At 38.7% G+C, this 22,149-nt stretch overlaps 1 protein-coding gene across 1 annotated transcript in view; it reads left to right on the forward strand.

The window, feature by feature from the left end:
* The first annotated feature begins 3,277 nt into the window (after positions 1–3,277).
* LOC130865136 (melanoma-associated antigen D1-like) overlaps positions 3,278–22,149 on the forward strand; it is a 96,362-nt gene continuing 77,490 nt past the window's right edge. Inside the window, 1 exon segment of the mRNA XM_057756012.1 lies at positions 3,278–3,319. Within this exon segment, the coding sequence (XP_057611995.1) occupies positions 3,278–3,319 (42 nt within the window).

Consider the following 22,149-nt stretch of genomic DNA (forward strand, 5'->3'; position numbering starts at 1 on the left):
ACCTAAGAAACAAGCAGGTGTGGCCATACTAATTTCTAAGAAAGTTGACTTCAAACTAAAATCAATCAAAAGAGATGGAGAGGGACATTTTTTACTCATACCAGGAACAATTCACCAGGATGAAGTCTCAATCCTGAATATATATGCCCCTAATATAAAACCACCCACTTATGTAAAAGAAACGTTACTAAAACTCAAGGCAGTCATCAAACCACACACACTAATAGTAGGAGATTTCAACACTCCTCTCTCACCAATGGACAGGTCAATCAGACAGAAACCTAACAGAGAAATAAGAGGATTAAGGGAGGTAATGAATCAAATGGACTTAACAGACATCTATAGAACATTCCACTCAAATAAGAAAGAATATACCTTCTTCTCTGCAGCTCATGGAACCTTCTCGAAAATAGACCACATACTCGGTAACAAAGCAAACTTACACAGTTACAAAAAAATATCGGTAACCACCTATGTCTTATCAGATCACCATGGATTAAAGTTAGAATTCAACAACAATGCTATCCCCAGAAAGCCTATGAACTCATGGAAACTGGACAGTCAACTACTGAACCACACCTGGATCAAGGAAGAAATAAAGAATTTAAAGTCTTTCTTGAATTCACTGAAAACGAAGACTCAACATACTCAAACCTATGGGACACTATGAAAGCAGTGCTAAGAGGAAAGTTCATAGCATTAAGGGCCCACTTAAAGGAAACGGAGAAAGCACACATTGGAGACTTAATAGCCCACCTGAAAGCTTTAGAAAAAAAGAAGCAGACTCACCTAGGAGAAGTAGCCAAAACAATCTTATAAAGGATCATCTGGAGGCATTACCTTCCCTGACCTCAAACTCTATTACAGAGCCTCAGTATTGAAAACAGCTTGGTATTGGCATAAAAACAGAGAAGTCGATCAATGGAACCGACTAGAAGACCCTGATTTTAACCCACAAACATATGAACATCTAATTTTTGATAAAGGAGCTAAAAGTATTCAATGGAAAAAAGAGAGCATCTTCAACAAATGGTGCTGGCAGAACGGTTGTCAACCTGTAGAAGAATGAAAATAGATCCATATCTATCACCATGCTCAAAACTCAAGTCCAAATGGATTAAAGACCTCAATATTAGTCTGAACACACTGAACCTGATAGAAGAAAAAGTGGGAAGTACTCTACAACATATGGGTACAGGAGATCACTTCCTATGTTTATCCCAGCAGCACAGACATTAAGGACAACATTGAATAAATGGGACCTCCTGAAACTGAGTAGCTTCTGTAAAGCAAAGGACACTGTCACTAAGACAAAAAGGCAACCCACTGACTGGGAGAAGATCTTCACCAACCCTGCAACAGACAAAGGTCTGATCTCCAAAATATATAAAGAACTCAAGAAACTAGACTTTAAAATGCTAATGAACCCAATAAAAAAATGGGGCACTGATCTGAACAGAGAATTCTCAGCAGAAGAAATTCAAATGGCCAAAAGACACTTAAGGTCATGCTCAACTTCCTTAGCGATAAGGGAAATGCAAATTAAAACAACTTTGAGATACCATCTTACACCTGTCAGAATGGCTAAAATCAAAAACAGCAATGATAGCCTTTGCTGGAGAGGTTATGGAGAAAGAGGCACACTCATTCATTGCTGGTGGGAATGCAAACTTGTGCAACCACTTTGGAAATCAGTGTGGCGATTTCTCAGGAAATTTGGGATCAACCTACCCCAAGATCCAGTAATACCACTATTGGGAATATACCCAAGAGATGCCACATCAAATGACAAAAGTATCTGTTCAACTATGTTCATAGCAGCATTGTTTGTAATAGCCAAAACCTGGAAACAACCTAGATGCCCTTCAATGGAGGAATGGATGAAGAAAGTGTGGAATATATACATATTAGAGTACTACTCAGCGGTAAAAAACAATGACTTCTCGAATTTTGCGTGCAAATGGATGGAAATAGAAAACACTATCCTGAGTGAGGTATCCCAGACCCAAAGAGAGGAACATGGGATGTACTCACTCATAATCGGTTTCTAGCCATAAATAAAGGACACTGAGCATATAATTTGTGATCCTAGAGAAGCTAAATAAGAAAGTGAACCCAAAGAAAATCATATAGTCATCCGCATGGAGAGGGGAAGTAGACAAGATTGCAGGGCAAAAACTGGGAACTTCTGGGTGAGGTGGCAAGGGGCAAAGGGGAAATGGGATGAGAAACATGAGAAGGGGAGGATGGGAAGAGCTCGGGGGATTGGGATGGTTGGGATATAGGAAGGGAGGATACGGGAGCAGCAAAGTATATATCCTAACTAAGAGAGCCATCTTAGGGTTGGCAAGAAACTTGACTCTAGAGGGGTTAGCAGGTGTCCAGGGAGATGTCCCCAGCTGGTACCTTGGGCAACTGAGGAGTGGGAACCTGAAATGACCCTATCCTATACTGATGAATATCTTGCATATCACCTTAGAACCTTCATCTGGCGATGGATCGAGGTAGAGACAGAGTCTCAGTTTGGAGCAACGGTCTGAGCTCTTAAGGTCCAAATGAGGAGCAGAAGGAGGGAGAACATGAGCAAGGAAACCAGGACCACGAGGGATGCACCCACCCACTGTGACAGTGGAACTGATCTATTGGGAGCTCTCCAAGGCCAGCTGGTCTTGGACTGAATAAGCATGGGTTGAAACTGGACTCTCTGAGCATGGCGGACAATGAAGGCTGATGAGAAGCCAAGGACAATGGCACTAGGTTTCGATCCTAATACATGAACTGGCTTTGTGGGTGCTTAGCCTGTTAAGATGCTCACCTTCCTGGACATTGATAGAAGACCTTCGTCTTCCCGCAGGGCAGAGAATTTGGACTGCTCTTCAGTATGGAGAGGGAGGGGGAATGGTGTGGGGGGAGGAGAAGAGGAGTGGGGATAGGGGGAGGGGAGTGGGGGGAGGGGGCAATATTTGGGAGGAGAGGAGGGAAATGGGAAACGGGGAGCAGGTGGAAATTTTAATTAAAAAAGAATAAAAATAATAATAATAAAAAAATAAAAATAAAAAATAAATAAACTTACTAATTACATTACCTTGCTGGTCGGGCAGGCTCCCCCAAGGATATTTTTACTTATAAAGATTGCGGGCTCGCGCCCCGCCGCCCCTTCTACTTTCCTGTTCTTCACTGGAACCATGCGTTCTGTGAGTTTTTCCCTAATTAAAGCTGTACATATTATTACAATTTCTGTCTGCCTTCATTTTACGCCGATACACTTGGCGCAACAATGTCGGGCTTTTTTGCCCCCGCCCCTGAGAGGCTCTGGAAGGTAGGCTTGAATTTTAGTTTGTGAGAGCTGCACACTCCAATCTCGCAGCCCTCTGCCTGGGTCCTAAAAACACAGCACCCCCGCCAGCTCACCACAGGCCGCCTCCCCACAGTGGACTTTTTTAGTACGTGACTCTGGCCCCAGTGCCGAGTTCGAGATACACTTGGCTATGCCTGCCAGACCTACTCGGCCCGAGCAAGTTAACCCCTCCCTGCCAGGGCAGGGTTTCTCTGTGGTTTTGGAGCCTGTCCTGGAACTAGCTCTTGTAGACCAGGCTGGTCTCGAACTCACAGAGATCCGCCTGCCTCTGCCTCCCAAGTGCTGGGATTAAAGGCATGCGCCACCGACCACTTACGTAACTCGAAGCTGAGTCCGGCCTTGGCTCTGCCCCAATTTCCTGGTCCTCCCGTCTGCTGTTTACTGTTAACTTTCAGTTTAGAGGATTCCTTTCATACCGGCTCTGACTCCTGCCACGTGGACTCAGGTGCACTTTGCCATCACAACCATCTGCTGGCAGGAAACGGTCATTACAGGTAAAAAATTTTCCTTTATAAATAAAAATAAATACAGATTTGATTAAAAATGTTATTTAGACAAAAAGGGGAGATGTAGGGGAGACCCAGACAATCCCCTTGCTGGTAGGGCGGGGTCCCCCGAGGATATTTTTTACTTATAAAGATTGAGGGCTTGCTCCCCGCAGCCCCTTCTGCTTTCCTGTTCTCTGCTGGAACCATGCATTCTGTGAGTTTTTCCCTAATTAAAGCTGTATATATTATTACAATTTCTGTCTGCCTTCATTTTACGCTGATACACTAAAATGACTACTGTATCTTACAAGTTCCCACCTCTCATTTACTTGTTGAGAAAAATGCATAACATCCACCCTTGTAAATCTAAATTTTGATGACTAGGTTACTAAACCTTTTAATATGTCTGTTGTCTCTTTATTGTCTGTGAATGTGTTGTTTTGAGATTTAAAATATACTTTACTTGCTATTTAATGTTTTGTGTTCATTTTGTCCCTTCAAGCACCTTCTGTGCTTCTTTCCTAATGCTGTGTTTTGGAAATATGAAAACAAAAGTGCTGCAAACAAGATACTGATGTTGTAGTGCATAGATTAGAACCTTGAGAACACACACACACACATATAATATAATATATAATTATACAAGATACTGATGTTGTAGTGCATAGATTAGAACCAGGAGAACACACACACACATATAATATAATATATAATTATACAAGATACTGATGTTGTAGTGCGTAGATTAGAACCTTGAGAACACACACACACATATAATATATGATATATAATTATACAAGATACTGATGTTGTAGTACATAGATTAGAACCTTGGGAACACACACACATATAATATATAATTATACAAGATACTGATGTGGTAGTACATAGATTAGAACCTTGGGAACACACACGCACATATAATATATAATTATACAAGATACTGATGTTGCAGTACATAGATTAGAACCTTGGGGACACACACACACATATATATAATATATAATTATATAATATATATAATTTTATGTACAGGAGAGTCCCCAGAGCCTGTGGTAACTCAACATTCTATCTTTGTGGTATGTTACATATAATGTAATAAATAACATTAATTTTTACTTGCCCAATACCTATTCTATAAAACACCAACAACATAGTCTGTTGTGTAGTTAACCTGAATCTCTGACTGAGAGCCACAGGAAGATGAAAACTACTGGAGTCTATGTAGTGTCTCAGAAATCATAGAAGAGTCCTGTCTGGCTTAGATGGCTCTATCTTGCTTGGATAGGATGGAAGGATCATGGAACTGCGGCTCCTGTGATGAGATAGGTGTGAGGATCCCCCCCCCCGCATTGTCAGCACATGGATTTATTCTGCTTATAAAGATGATGTCTACATGTTTCTGTTTTTATTATGGCTTTTTAAAATTTGGTTTAAATATATTCAGATTATTGTTTGGATGTCTTAAGAAACTCTGACAGCTTCCTAGTTTTTTCCTTTTATTTATAATAGATTTTTTCTCTTATACTGTATGCTGATTACTGTTTCTACTCCCTCTACTCCTCCCAGTTCCCCTCTGCCTCCCCCTCATTCAGATCTATACACTGTTTGTCTGTAAATAGAAAACAAACAAGTTTCTAAGAGAAAATAATGAAATAATATATATTAAGATAAAACAAAACTAATGCAAAGGAAGAGGATAAAAAAACACAAAACATAAAACAGAAAGAAAAGAGCCCAAGAATAGGCACAAGAAACAGACATGGACACAGAGACCAACTCCTTTGCACATAAGAATTTTGTACAACCACTGATCTGAAAGCCATGATACATATGCAAATGACATGTAATATAAAGAGAGAGAGAAATCCGTGTATGTGTGTGTGTGTGTGTAAAATAAAATTAAAAATTGAGACTATTTTTCTAAATGGACCTGGCACAACACCGTGAGAACAGGAAGCTGCAAAGATGCCATCATTGAGATCATTCTTTGTTGGCCATCTATGTTGTATGTGCAGCCTACTTAAGGGCAGTTTATTTCCCCAGTGAGATTCCCTCGGAGAAACAAAAATTTTCATTTGTAAGTGGTTATCAGCTGGAGATAGCTTCTGGGTTAGGTATGGGGGCATGTATACCCTTCTGTTTTCAACTCTAGGACCTCATCTGATGCAGACTCTGATTGCTCCCTCAGTCTCTGTGATTTCATGTGTGTCAATCCTGTTGATTTTCAAAGCCTTGTTTCCTTGGTGTCTTCCATACCCTGTGAGTCTTACATTCATTCTGCCTACTCTTTCTTGGGGTTTCCTGAGACTTGAGGGGAAGAGTTAGATAGAGACATCTCATTTAGAGCTGAATGTTTCAGGGTCTATTACTCAAAGGATAGTGTTTGACTGTGAGTCTCTGTATATGGGGCTAGCAAAAAACCTGGCACTAGAGAAATTCCTAGGAATCCACAAGAATGATCCCTGCTAAGACCCTAAGCAATAGCGGAGAGGGTAAGCCTCACAGTAGTTGTGCATTCCTTTAATCCCAGCACTCGAGAGGCAGAGGCAGGCAGATCTCTGTGAGTTTGAGGCCAGCCTGGACTAAAAGTGCTAGTTCCAGGACAGGCTCCAAAGCTACACAGAGAAACCCTGTCTCAAAAGAGACAAAGAAAGAAAGAAAGAGAGAGAGAAAAAGAGAGAGAGAGAGAGAGAGAGAGAGAGAGAGAGAGAGAGAGAGAGAGAGAGAGAGAAAGAGGAAGGTGCCCAAACTGGGCTTGCCCTGTATCCTGTAGTTAGATATATGACTCTCTTAAATGTCACCATAGAACCCTCATCCAGAAACTGATGAAACAGAGGCTGAGACCCACAGAGGAGCCCTGGGATGAACTCCCAAAGTCCAGTTGAAGAGTGGGAGGAATGAGAATATGAGCAAGGACATCAAGACCATGATGGGGACACCCACTGAAACAGCAACTGGAATCAGAATAGGACCAAAGTAGACAGACCCTCTGGATATGGGTGACAATTCCATGCCTGGGACAGATTGTGGGCCCCTGGCAGTGGCACTAAGATTTATCCCTACTGCTTATACTTGTTTTTTGGAACCCATTCTTTTTGGATGCATACCTTGTTCTACCTAGATATAATAGGGAGGACCTTGTTACTTTCCTCTCTGAAGAGTGGATGGGGTGATGTGTGGGAAGGTGGAAGGAAGGGAGGAAGGGAAGGAGTGGGAACTGGGATCAGTATGTAAAATGAAAAAAGATAGTATATTTTCCTTTTAAAAAATGATATAAAATAAAAAGCTTTTCAGTTTTGTGAGGTCCTGTTTATTATTTGTTCATCTTAATGCCTGGATTAAGTTTTTTTGTTCAGCATGTGTTCTTTTTGTGAGGATTTCTAAGGAAGTAATGGGTGAATTGTCATTGGATCAGATTATCTCAGGAAGGAAGAATTTAACCATGGGAGATGTGCTAAAACAATTTGTGTGTTTACAGGAGGCTTCCATTCCTCTGTAAACAGAAGTATTTCTGGAATTAAGTGAGATGTTTACGGACTTTAAAGCCAGAGGAACTTAGCTAATAAATTGGACCCCTTACTTTCCTCAACACTATGAACAAATTCCTGGCCAAAAACAGTTGATGAGAAGAAGGACTAATTTGGTTCCTAACTTAAATGATACAGGCAGTCGCAGAGGGATGGTGTGGAAGACACCGTGGCTATAGGAGGACTTGGCTGACACCAGCAATCAGAGAGAGGGAGGGTTGTCAATCTTCCGGCTTTCTCCTTTCATTTTCAGTTTTGACCACAGCACATGGCACGGTGCCATTCATTCACTTTGGTCTTTATAACCTTATGCAATAAACTGAATTATATAATCCTATTTTGAAAAACCCATATATAGACAAGTAGAGGCATTTTTTTCTCAGTTATCCTAAATCCAATCAGGTTAACAAAAGATAAATATCATAGTATGAATATAAATGCATTTAATTTTCACAGGAAGTGGCTGGCCTTTAAAACTGAGCCTACGGTGTCAGCCTTTGCAAAATCAATTGCAGCATGTTCTGTAAGAGGCATTCTGAGAAGTTTAAGCAAATACTAAAACTAAAGAAATTGCAGTAAGTAATATAATATTTGGAGGATTTAAGAGAATCATTATAATTGTTGTACATATAAAAAGGTTACTGACTCTTTCACAGAAATTTTGATTATTAGAGACATTTCTTCTTGTTATAGTATTTATTTCTAGCATCTATGGCCACTTTGAAAGGAACAATACCCCTTCTGACCCCAGGACTTGACATTCATTATCTCAAGGATCCCCATATCTCTCTGGTACTAGTTTCATATCTGGTTTCTAGAATTGGTCCTGAGTTCTTTGTGATGTTAATGTGGATATAATTATACTGAATTGTTCTAAATCCTTGGTTTCCCCACAATCTTATATGATTAATTAATTTACTTGAACAATACCAGCAACAATAAATAGCAGAAATCAGGAGTTCATGCAATGAACTATTTATATACACAACTGACACCTCAAAGCCTTATCATAGCAAGCTAAGCAATTATCCTTAAACTTTAAATGTGCTTATTTTAAGAACACATACAGTACAAAGTATTTTTTAGTTTTGACATAAAATCCCTTGCAAGTGCAAGCCTTTATTTATTTTATTGTATTAAGCATTGATCAGTCAGTTTACTGTGAATGCAAGTATACAGAAATAAGTAGTTTAAGAAATAAGGTTTTCAGGTCATTTATGAAAAGGTGGGGGCTTATTTGGCATGCAAGTGGACAAAGAAAGAAGGATGGCATTTTATGAGAAAGGTAGGAAAAGTGAGAGTTCCACTGAAAATGTGATTCTGGCTGGGTAGAAAGACAAGTGAAGGAAAATACACAGAGATAAGAAGAGAGAGGATGTGACTTAGCAAATGAAACGTGGGCAACAGTAAACTGAGGTCAAGAGGAAAGGCTGAGAACTTTTAAAACAAATAGTCCTTCATTTTGTTAAATTTTATTTAAAAATTTTAATAATCCATTAAATTTTATGTTGGATTATGAACAATGTTTATTGGTTAACCATAATTGTCTGTAGTTGTTTTATTTTGCTGAATTTTGCATCCCACCAAAAAGTGAGAGATTTGCTCCAATGTGGGATTCAGACTAGAGAAGTGACCACAGAAATAACACAAAGAAGAGCAATCAAGCAAAATATTACCATAAGAAATGCTGACCGGTGTTTCTCAGGTGAGAAGGAATGTAGAAAATTCTTAATGATATTGATTGGAGTTTACCAGTTTCTTCCTGAGTGTGGTATGAAGTTGCATTAACTTTGGAAAGGGCTTTCATCAGGTTGCTGCCATTTTCACAAACGAACTGTGCCTAACACAGGTGAAGTAATCACTAAATGTAAGTCTCAAAATAGTGCCCTGTCATTATGAGGGAGAAGGACCACGGGTTCTGACTCTGCACAGGGGTCCAGGAAGTTTTCTCCCTTGCTCAGTGCTCACTCTAACTCTCTCTGCATAGTGCTATCTAGGTACTGTCTGGAAATATAAGCTTCAGTCAACTTTCTTTTTAAATGTCCTTACACGTCTTTAATTGGCAATAACTGAAAACCATGATGAAGATTATAAACATTTTAAACATGTAGCTACAAATATCTGCATGTTGTTCCCTGGAAAAGTAAAATGAATCTGGAAATTGTTAATCATCTCACAGGCATGTCATATACAGTTGACATCATGAATAAGAACTAGTATATTAACGTGTCCATTGAATACATTAATAGCTTGTGCTTGAAAATGTACATCAATTGCTTTCACACAGAGAGAGATAGTGTAGGTCAGAGTCCACCTGCAAGGCCATAGCTGGAGCTGCTCACTCCAGTCTCTAACTTGTCTTCAGACACTGTCACTGCACTCAGTATCTGAGCTGTCACAAGGGCTGTGCCTTCAATTTGATCTCTAACAGGTAATATCTTTCTCATTCATATGTATGTCTGCACAGGTGTTTGTGTTCATTAGTGCAGGTGCCTACAGTGGCTATAGCTGTTGAATGCCCTGGAGCTTGCACTGCAGGCCATTGTAAGCTTTCTGACATGGGTGCTGGAAACAGAATTCAGGTCCTCTACAAGAGGAGTAAGGGCATTCAGCCACAGAGACATCTTTCTAGACCCAAAACTTATTTCCTTTTATCGGTCACAATCATTGCTTTCAGATGATAACAGTACTTTCAAAACTCTTTAACCTTATATCTTTAAAACAAAATGAAAAGGAAGACACTGTATACCATTCTAGAGTTTGTAGGCCTTGTAAATACCCATATTAATTTTAAAATCCAAATTTTACAATTGTTTTAACAAATGAGTCAAATCTTAGCCCTAAAGAGATACATTTGGAGATTTGTTGTTGAAGATAAAGTGACTGAAATCTTTTCTTTCTCCACTGGTGCTTGGCTTGTGCTGTTTGTTCATTTGTTGTATCCAAAGAGATACCCAGATTACAGGACCCCTTAGAAGAGTTACATGATTTTAGAATTATCTTTAACTCCTGCACACATTAGGGAAATATAAAGAACTTGGTGCTTCTTGCATAAATGGACAGGGATAACTTGTATGAATTGCAGCTGAGAAGATCACACTATAAATCACACTATAAAGCCAAGAAATGACCTTATGGCCTTTTTAATTGCAAGTTCCTTTCTCCTCTTCCTCCTTCTCCTCCTCCTCCTCCTCCTCCTCTTCTTCTATTATTGTGTGTTTCTCTCTCTCTCTCTCTCTCTCTCTCTCTGTGTGTGTGTGTGTGTGTGTGTATGTGTGCTGTGCTATTCATAGAACACTGATGTAAAAGTGAGAGTTTGTTTCATTTTCATGGCCAAGGCCCACAGACAGCACTGAAGAGCTGAACAATCATGACAAAGGCTGGAGATCAGTCACATGACACTTTGTGCTCTACCTGATACAGAGACATTCTGACGAACTGTACAGTGTCGATAAAATTATAGCTCAACTGTAAATTGTCCTGACTTTTAAAAGAACACTTTTTGTTTCAAAGATCTAAAATTTAGAAGTCTGTTCAATAAAGAGTTAAACTAAATAATAAAACTCACAGAAGGCAACACAGTTATCTCTATGACTATAAACATTTGGGGGACAGTGGTTAAGTAACCTTAAGGATCAAGGCTTTGGAATATTTCTTTATTGTATACCTGAGAGAGAGAAAGAGAGAGGGAGGGAGGGAGGGAGGGAGGGAGGGAGGGAGGGAGAGAGATGCAAAGAGAAAAAGAATTTGAATTAACTAACATGTTGTAAAGTGGGCTGAAAGAAAAAAAACAAGAACAGAACATGAGTATCAGTGGAAATACTTTTTGCAAGACATGAAAAATGAATGATGTCACCAGGTAGACTGAGACCTCAGTCTGTTGCCCTTAATGTGTGAGGCAGTAATGATGGGGGACGAAATATGAGTTCTGTTTGTAATAAATGGATTGTTCAGTGTTACTTAGGAAGCTAGACAACATACATGCAAGCCAAGTACAGCACACATGTCTTTCCTTAGATGTATTGAAAAGCATGATTGATTCGCCTACAGATAAAATTTGGCATTCCTGAAATACCCGGGAGTGGGGAGACAAGCAAATGTGATAGGGAGGAATAGCTAAGCTGTAATTAGAAAATCCTAAGTCAGTCGCTCCCTAACAGACTAAGAAGAACACTTCAGGAAGAAGCCTGCTCAAAAGACTTACGGAAGCAGCCTGACACAGCTAAGGCAGTGTCCACTGCACTGACATGACTTCTGTCCAATTGAGTATCATGAACAGTCAGTGATCTTTGTGCAGTAGTTACATGGAGGCAAGGAAACAGACATAAAGGAAAGGCACAGGGCAGGCCAAGAAGAAAGGAGAGATGATCATGCCCTGGGCATGCACAGGGTGGTCAAGAGTTCTTGAAGCCCCATGTCGGAGAAGCAGAAAGCCTCACTAAACCCACACTCTAAAGCTGTCCAAGCATCCCATGCAGCTGTGCTGCACTTGCTGAGGAGGCAAAGGTGTCAGATGTTTTAAAAATCGTTTTTAAAATCATCACCCCAGGGCCTCCCTTTCACCGTGCAAGACATAAAGCACTTGACTTGTGGCTCCTCAACCCGACTCACCTCCAACACAGTCTCTTCAGAGCCCAACTCACTTCATAAAAGAGGAAATAAATGGCTGATACAACAACAGTGTTTGTAGCTGGACAGAGAGTATCAATGGCGGAAGCAGTTTGCAACTCCTTTCTGCTTTGCCTGTAGCATTTGTGGGGTTAGTTTATCCAGTGGTGCTTGGTGGATATTAACAGAAAGTCATCTTTCAAGGACATTGATTATGAGCATCTGTTTAGAAAAAGAAGAATGACTGGGAGCCACAAAACATTCACAATGTACATAAACATTAATTTATACTACCCTCCAACAGAAACAGAAATCATAATTAGTAGACATTAGTGTCAACTCATTCCTGTAAACTGAAGCTCATATGCTCATAACATGCATCCCACAAATCTATCCTTCCTGACTGAAGCTCATGTGCTTCTTACATGTATCCTACTGGAATTAAAATAAGTACTTTGGACAATGAGACCCCACTTCTTCAACACTTCAAGCATCTATTTGTTAGGGGAGGCTTCTCATTCGTTCCTGGACGCTTAGACCTGAAATAATCACTCAGAAACTATATTATTTGCAATACTGTTTATCCAATAGCTTAGTTATATTGCTATGTAGCTCTTATATCTTTGGCTTATCCATTTCTACTAATCTGTGCATTGCCACATGAGTGTGGCTTACAGGCAAGGTTTCAGCATGTCTGTCTCTGGCCACGGTTCCATGGCTTCTGGCCAACTCTGCCTCCTTTCTCCCAGCATTCAGTTTGGTTTTCCCTGCCTAGCTCTTTTGCCCTATCACAAGCCCAAGCAGCTTCTTTATTCATTAACCAATAAAAGCAACACATATGCAGAAGGGAATCCCACATCACCTATCATTACATTATTCTCCTAAAGAAATGAAATAATAAGCATTCAGATGCACATGTTAATAAAGGAAAAAAATTTTTTTTGAAATGTGAAATAAGGTGTCTATGGGCTTGCACTATAAAAGAAAAAAACATGATGATGGTGGTGATGATAATGATGATGATGTTGATAAGTTTATTAAATGGTAAGAGAATTCTGTCTGGATTTTCTATTTCTTTAGATATCTATGCCTTCATGTTCATAAATGGTGGTGAGAGCCCACATATAGGCTCTTGGATTGATGTGTTGCAGTGATGGGTTCCTATTACATATCCCTCCTCTTTCCACACACCATGGTGTGGTTCTCTTAAAGACGAGTACCACTGATTCATAGTGTCCCATGGAACCTCAGCAAATGAGATTGAAACAGAGGTTCAATAGAGGTAAGTTTATTCCCATGGGAAAATGCTGAAATATAAGACATCTACGAAGGATTGACTTGCTGAGGATAAAGGGAACTCTGTAGACAACGTGTACATAAGAATGATACCTCTTTGGATTTTCCATCATTATACACTTAGATAACTACAGCTGCAGCTGGGACATGGAGCACAGAGAGGTTAGTAACAGAGTGAGAGAAATACATGGTGGTTCCCTTAAACTACAACATTTTGGGGTGACTTATTGGGTGTCATGTGTTTATTGCTTATATGTGTTCTTTGGTTTTTAAAAACAACTTTGTGTATTATCTTAGTCAACGGAAATTAACCACCTTCCCTATAGTAAGAGCCATTAGCCTCATCCTCAACAATCTTTATGAGCATATACATAATATTCTTAATAGATAAATGACACAAACCCAATACACTCTTCTGTGCATTTATGCAACATCCATATTAATTTGTTCCCCCATAGCAAAATTTAGTCAGCGAAAATACATAAAAAGGTTTCTTGCAACAAATTGTATATTTTAAATGAAAATTCATCAAAATTTAGTATTAGCTATTTTCAGTTCCAATGCAGAAAAATGTAAAATCTTTTCACTCTTCATCAGATTAATTCTGCAGTATATAGATTCTCTGCCCCCCTTCCCTTCCTTATTACTCTATCTCCATATAGCTTTCTTTCTCCCCTTTAGACTTGAAAGTCTCTGGCAGATTCTGTCATGTCTAAAGTCATCATTATTTGTGGTGCCTAAAGACTACAAGTATTATAGAAAAAAACTTAAATAAAATTTATCCTGAACTGTAATTTTATTGATATTTTCTAAACACATTCTTTGTTTCTGTTTAGTTATTGACACATACAGGAGTTTGAGCAGTCTTGACACAGAAAAGCGAGGAAGAAAGAATCCCGTGATCTTCTCAGTTGGCTTCTGTCACCTCTTAGAAGTATTTGAAGGGCTCAGATGACTGTACGGTATTATGTGTGAATATATTTAGTTACATCTCCACCACAAAACTAGGTTTTATTCAGGGTACTATTTTGGCTTGTTAAATTATTTTTTAAATTTTATGTATGTGTACTACATTTACACAATTTCTCCTCCATCTTCTCCCTAATCCCCTAACTCTCAAGTGCATGTTCTCTTTTGTATGTATACACACACACACACACACACAAATGAATGTATAAATATACACTCTGGTACACTTAATGCTGCTCATACATACATGCATACATACATACATGCATACATACACATATAACAAAGACTGACCAGTTGGTATTAGATAACTAATTAATGGGCTCGTGCTGGTAAAGTGTAATTCTCCTTCTAAGTGGATATGAATTGTCTGTAAATCTTCACCTAAGAGTGGTTTTTCAAGTGACTCTTTGATGCCTTAAATTTACAATAAAATTAGCCATGACAACATCTGCTGGAACTACCACTCTTTAATGTCCCATAGTTTCTTCTGCTCAGATTTAGTGCATGTAGATTACAATGTCATCAAACTTGATTTGAAAATTTTCAAGATCCCTTTTTTTTCTTGTTACATGAAGGTTTCAAAATGAAATGTGACCTGCAGCCCCTGATTTAAACTACTTGAGGAATTGTTATTTTTCATTCAACTCATAGTGAAAGTTTGTTATGTGGTATCTGATGAATGTGGATACAGAAGGAAAGGCAGACATATCTACCCATAGAACAAGACATACCCTAACATATTGGTGAAACCATCAAACAGACAGAAAGGGAAAATTTCTGCTATCCATGTTAGCTGATATTTGACTATATCCTTAGCTTTGGATTGGAGGAAGGTGCAGAAAGTTTGTATACTCCCAATGGGTTTGTTTTGAAAGCACAAGGATTTTAGATAACACAAAAGAAGTGACAAAGAATGGTTATTTATTGAGGGTAGACAGCCCAAGATTATTTGGTGCCAGACATAGAGTAGACCAGTTCTCCATGATTCTTGAGTTGATCAGCAACATGAAGATTTTAGTGCAGGTGTAGCTTTTTGATGTTTTACTGAAAATCCAAGTTCACACTTTATAACAAAATTTTGTTTAAATCATCATTTCTTCATGTAGTGAAATGAAAGTATTTTTAATGCTCAGGAATATTTATCATTGTATTATCACACACACAGATGCTTGATGGACAAACTAGATATAGACAATAAAAGATTGGCTATATATATATGTGTATACGTATATATGTTTTTATATATATGTGTGTGTGTATATATGTACATGCATATGAATACACACACACCTTGGAATTTAAAAGGTCTATTAAAAGTTGTGTTTTGGAAAATAGTTAATGGAATGGAATTTGCTTTTTTGAGACAAGGTTTCTCTGTGGTTTTGGAGCCTGTCCTGGAACTAGCTCTTGTAGACCAGGCTGCTCTTGAACTCACAGAGATCCACCTGCCTCTGCCTCCCAAGTGCTGAGATTAAAGGCGTGCTCCACCACCGCCAGGCCGACTGTAGTGGTTTTTATTTTTTGTATAATTATCTGTGTTTTTCAAATTTTGATAATGAGCAAGAATTATTTATAACCACAGAAAAAGATATCACTGGAGAAAAAAGAAATAATGTATTTTAATATATACTATAAACAATGTATTTTATACTATAATATATAAGAAGTAAATTTTAGCAATGTCTTTTAAGTGGATTTTGCAAGCTTCTCATGTCAAGTGCTTCAAAACACACAAAAGTTTGAAATCCTTGTATGAGAAAATTGTGAAGAACTTGTCTTTTTTTCTAAATTGGTTTTCATTGTTTCCCTGTGGAAGCACTATTGAGATGTGTAAGCACAGAATCCCAAGGGTTCATGAACCAAGTCCGGTCAACTGCTACAGATGTAATATTCTGAGTACCTGTGACAATGTTTCAGCAAAGAAGACACTGAGTCATAACCTCCTGCTGTCCCTGGAACAGTGACAGGACAGGAAGTTACTGTGTGCAGGGATGAAGTTCAGGTATATTGGGCGACATCCACACTAGTATTTGTCTGCAGACAGTTGAAGTCATGATAGAGGAAGGTCATTGGCTAATAAAGAAACTGCCTTGGCCCATTTGATTGGCCAGCCTTTAGGTGGGTGGAGTAAACAGAACAGAATGCTGGGAGGAAGAGGAAGTGAGCTCATACACCTTAGCTCTGCTCTCTGGGGCAGACGCGATTCAGCCAGCCGCAGGTAAGACATGCTGAATCTTTCCCGGTAAGCGCACCTAGTGGTACCACACAGATTATTAGAAATGGGCTAAATTAATAGGTGAGAATTAGCCTAGAAGGCTAGATATAATGGGCCAGGCAGTGTTTAAAAGAATACAGTTTGTGTGTTGTTATTTCGGGGCATAAGCTAGCCAGGTGACCGGGAGCTGGGTGGCAGGAATGCAGCCCGCAGCTCCCTCAACAGAATGGGTGCCCAACGTGTGGACAACTGAATCCACAGAAAGCCTGAGAAAGCTTGGGAAAGAATAGAGTAAAGCATGTTTTCTTGGTAGCAGCAATTTCTCGGGTCTGCTCTGCTTGCTAGAGGCAAGCAAGCGATCTCATCTAAGAGAGGCTTCCTGACTCAGCTTTAGCTGCAAAACCCTGAAGCTCATAAGAGCACGAAACACTTAAATGGTATTAATAAAAGCTGGCTGCATGCTTGTTTGTTTTCAGCCATAGCAGGAAAAAAGTTGTGCTGTATTATTTAAAATGCTGACTTTCTGGGCCGTCCTGCCAGGGCAAACTCTGACTGTTTGAGGCAGAAGGGCCGACTACAGAGAGAGGACTTGAGTGTTGTCTGTGGACATAATGCTGCAGCTTACTTGCTGGCAGGGACCTTGAAACGCCATAGACTTGTGACAATAAACATGGCTACAGCCGGTACCTCCGCCATGAGGTTGAAAACTAAGGAATGGGCTGGATTTAGCTGGCAAAGCCACGGCTTTAATCCTACCCATATTGCTCAGTAATTTAAAGGCTCATGTGGTCAGAAAAAGAGAGATATACAGTAAAGAGAGATTCAAAGACAAAGAAAATTTCTAAATGATTTACAGTGTGTTTAAAAATATATGCAGGCTAAAAGTTAAGGTTCTTAAAAGTAAAAAAAGGAAGAAAGAGAGTAATTGGGTGTGGTAGTACACACCTTTAATCCCAACACTTGGGAGGCAGAAGGAGATTGACCTCTGAGACTTCAAGGTGTGGTAGCACATGCCTTTAATCCCAATGCCTGGGAGGCAGAGACAGAAGGATCTCTGAGAGTTCAAGGACAGCCTGGTCTACAGACTTATTCCAGGACAAAGATATACAGAAAATATAAAATAAAAGTAAAAATAAACAAAACAGAGGTCAAAATAAAGTGCACAAACATGGAAAATACACAGAGAATCTTGATACTGTATGCTATTATGCTCTCTTTGAATTGTTTGAATGCTGTGGAAGGAACAATAGCTGCTAAAAGATATTTCTTTATAAGTGCTGCTGAACTAATCCAACATATATATTTTGAAAATACCTTGACCTCAGAATTTGGATCTAAGGATATGATACTTTGGAAAAGAGTTTCTTCTTTTGTTTTCACAGAGGATTAAAACCCTGTGGATTGTTTCTATCTCAATATGGTATGATAGACCACGCCCTCCTAAAAGGTTGCTGTAAATACCTTTAAAAAATTACTTTGCTCAACTGCCGACTGAGATGAACCTAGCAGACAGTTTATCCCATAAAAGACCTGAATAACAGCACCCCCATTCAGCAGGAAGCAGTTTGGAGAGAAATAACTGCACCCATATTCCCAAACACTGTTTATAAATGTTCTTTTACATTTAAAGGGGGATATGATATAGATATGAATAATTTGCATCAGTATGGATTTGACTTTATTGATATAAATTTAAGGTCAATTTTGTTATATGTATGTATTTCTAATATTGATTAAGGTATTGTGATTGTGTAGTTCAGTTAAAAATGTAATGTATATAGGTTGTTAATAGATAATCATAATAGTCAAGTTTGTAGTCATGTTAGTTAAGATTTTTTAGATGCATATAGATGTATTTTAGATAGGCATTCTTCATATCTTTCAAAGAATACAGACTATGGCATTTTTAAGTGTTTTAATAACTTAGGTTTTTCATGACAATGAGACATGTCTGCTCCTGGCAGCACCAATCTACTTCAAGAGGAAGATGGGCATCGAAGAGGCACCTTATGGAATTTGATAGCCATTTGGGCAAGAAACTGCTCTTGCCTGGACTATTGTATAAACTGCACACAGAGAACCCACAGAGAGAGAGGACTACTGAACTTGCCTAAAGGTGAGATGATCTTTGGGGTTCCTGATTCATGAAAGAGTCTGCGAGACATTCTGCAGGACACAGCAGATAATGAGTGAACTGCCTTTGAAATTTACTGTTTCATTGAAATGTCTGCTGGAAACTATGGGCCTGTAGGCCGAAGATGGATGCCCCAACGGTACAGAGAAACTTTGGGTGACTGTCCAGGCAGCGAGATGTCTCTGTGACTTCTAGAATTTCGTAAGTTGCTTACTTCTCATTTACTTGGGTAATATTATATCCTTCTGGAGTCTTTGATGGAGTTGAAGAATAGATAGTTATGGCTGTTTTCCTCTGTTATGATAAAAGAGAAAATAGATGTAAATATTGTAATTGTAATTCTTACTTGATAACTGTTTTGTTTTATGTAATTTTACTCTGTTAAAGTTAAAGTCTTCCTTTTTTTTTGTTTAAACAGAAAAAGGGGAAATGATGGAGGAAGGTCATTGGCTAATAAAGAAACTGCCTTGGCCCATTTGATTGGCCAGCCTTTAGGTGGGTGGAGTAAATAGAACAGAGTGCTGGGAGGAAGAGGAATTGAGCTTATACGCCTTAGCTCTGCTCTCTGGGGCAGACACGATGCAGCCGGCCACCAGGTCAGACATGCTGAATCTTTCCTGGTAAGCGCACCTAGTGGTGCTACGCTGATTATTAGAAATGGGCTAAATTAATACGTGAGAATTAGCCTAGAAGGCTAGATATAATGGGCCAGGCAGTGTTTAAAAGAATACAGTTTGTGTGTTGTTATTTCGGGGCATAAGCTAGCCAGGCAACCGGGAGCTGGGTGGCAGGAATGCAGCTCACAGTTCCCTCAACAAAGTCATCTCACAGATCAAAGACAAGATCATGTCAAAGACACAACTTGAGTTATAGCATAACAATGAAGTTTCACCTGTCTTTACACCTCAGCATTTAGAAGATTTCTCTCCTAATTGACATTGACTTGACAATGAAGCCAAATAATTCAAGCAGAAAATGTCCAAGATTTAATTTCAATATAGTTAAAGACTGCTGAAGAATTAAGGTGACAAAGGATGTTGTATTTTTAGCATTTCCTGTATTAATTTCTCCCTGACGTGCCATTCAAAATATCTAAAAATTACTGAAGTCAATTTTTAATTTTTATAATATATCCAAATATGGGTTCATTATAGTATTAAAATGCATGCATCATAGAACTCATATGTTCCCTTCTATGAGGCTATGAATTCCTTGCTTTGGTGAAGGATAATAATATATAGTGTATTTTTTAAATGAATGTAACCTAAGATAAATAATTTCTCATTTATCAGTATACAGAAGAATATTGCACATTCTAAAATGAGATTAAGGAAAAATGAAATTACGAGGACTGTATTTATATCGCTGATGGACAATCTACAGATTTTTTGTATAGACATAAGAAGTTCAGTTTAGATCTCTGCTTAAAAGATACAATTTCTTTGCCTTCTTGTGGGACTATTTTCCTCCTACTGGATTGCCTCATCCAGGCTTGACATGAGGGTTTACGCCTAGTCTTTTTATACCTTGTCATTCTGTGTTCTGTTAATATCAATGAGAGGCCTGCTTTTTCTAAAAGGAAATGGAGGAGCAGTGGAACAGGGGGAGAAGGGAGGTGGGGGAAGCTAGGAAAAGAGGAAGAAAGGGAGGCAGAGGTCGGAATTTATTGTATGAAAGAAAAATAAAGAAAAAAGATACAATTTCATGCCTTCACAAAGTCATAACTAATGTTCATTCTCTTGAATAAACATCCTCTGCAGTTTCTAGGTGTTTCAATGAATGGAGTGGAGCATACACAGCTTGAAATCACTGCTTGGCTAAGTGATTGATTTCCGGATAACTAAGGTTATGGTGAGAATTATTTCAGGTAAGACCAGAAAGTCTGGACAGAATGCTTCTGCCCCACATTAGATTCTTAATCAGAGTGCAGTGCAAATACCAGGAGGTTTCTAAATTTCTATAAAAATATAACATCTTTGTTTTAATAACAAATATTTAGGATTTCCCCATTAGAATGAACATAGATAATGTCATAACTGTATTATGATACTTGGGCTTTAGTCCTCAATATAAATTAGAGAAAATTTTACTTAAAATGTGATGTTTTGCAGATTTCTTTATGGATCTTTTACCTGTTAACAACTTGGAAATGCAATAGTTAATACAACTTGTTTTACAAAGTTTTACAACTAGTTGATCATGATCTCATATTAATGGTTTTGATTTTCTATTTTATGTTGCCTTGTCCTTTGAGAAGAATCAGTAGGCTTCGTCAAGCTGAGAAGAATGGTTTACTGTCCATCACATCCTTAAGATGTATTGTTCTCAAAAGTTCTCCAAACTCTCCTTTTTCCATAAGTTACTTATCACACTGACGTGTCCTCTCTCCTTGTAGTTTTCTCGCAAATCTGAATACTGTCTCAGTTGGCGCAAGTTTAAGGTTGGAACTGGTATCAGTCTGTGTCAGCTGGAGGGATCTGATTTATTAGGAACCTTGAGCACTGAAGCATTTTGCTGCATTGTACTGATAAAGCTACAATTAAGTTATATACCCATAGATTAAAGTGTGTACACATAGAAAATTAAGCTAATGATGAATGATATTTCATGTGAGTTTAATAATTTAATCATCTATATATTGCCCTTCTCTGAAGGACTCCAAAAGATGAAATTTCGCAATTGTTTTTTTTCAAATAATCATATGATCTTTTTAAAATTGCATTTTAATGACAAAAACATGAAGATAACCTCTTATTTCTTTGAGCTCTCTGCTACAAGAAAGCTACACAACAGTAGGCTGGAGAGGTGACTCTGCATATAAAGACATATCCTGCTCTTGTGGAGGATCCTGAGTTCAACTCACTGCATCCACGTTTACCAGCAACTAGCTGCTTATAACTCCATCTCTGAGGGGTCCTGTGCCTCTGGCCTCCTCAACCACCTGCATATACTCATTCACACACACACACACATACACACACACACAGATACACACACACGTAAGGAAGAGATATCCATCACCAGAGGACTTGAGTTCTATAATGCTATGATTGTTGCATAAATATGGAAGCTATGCATAAAAGACAGAGGACAGAATGTACTGTAAATTGAAATTGAGGGGATAGAAGGAGACCTTGTTCAGTAGCTAGGAACATTTGATACTTTCCCAGATGACACAAGTTCATATAGCAGTACCCACAAATGATGGATGACTCACATTCTCCTGTAACTACAGGTCTACGTGATTTGATTCTTTCTTTAGTTCTCAGAGGTACATTCAGATGTACCCAAGCATGTGTGCATGAACACACACACATGCTAAACAAAACCAAGAATGCACATTTCTTAGCTCATTTACTAAAATATTCATTGAGTGCCTGCTCTCAAAAATATCCTTTTTAGATTCAAAACATAGAGCAGAAAATTAGTCACATTGATCCCTATAAGTCAGTGAGGAGGTGGATTATATGGACAATGAAGCAGTTTAAAATATATTTAGATAACTGGTTGTGGGAGGTGTCTTTCCAAAAACAATAAAATATTTGCCA

This window comes from Chionomys nivalis, chromosome 23 (genome assembly GCF_950005125.1).
Source record: "Chionomys nivalis chromosome 23, mChiNiv1.1, whole genome shotgun sequence".
Taxonomy (NCBI): Eukaryota; Metazoa; Chordata; class Mammalia; order Rodentia; family Cricetidae; genus Chionomys; species Chionomys nivalis.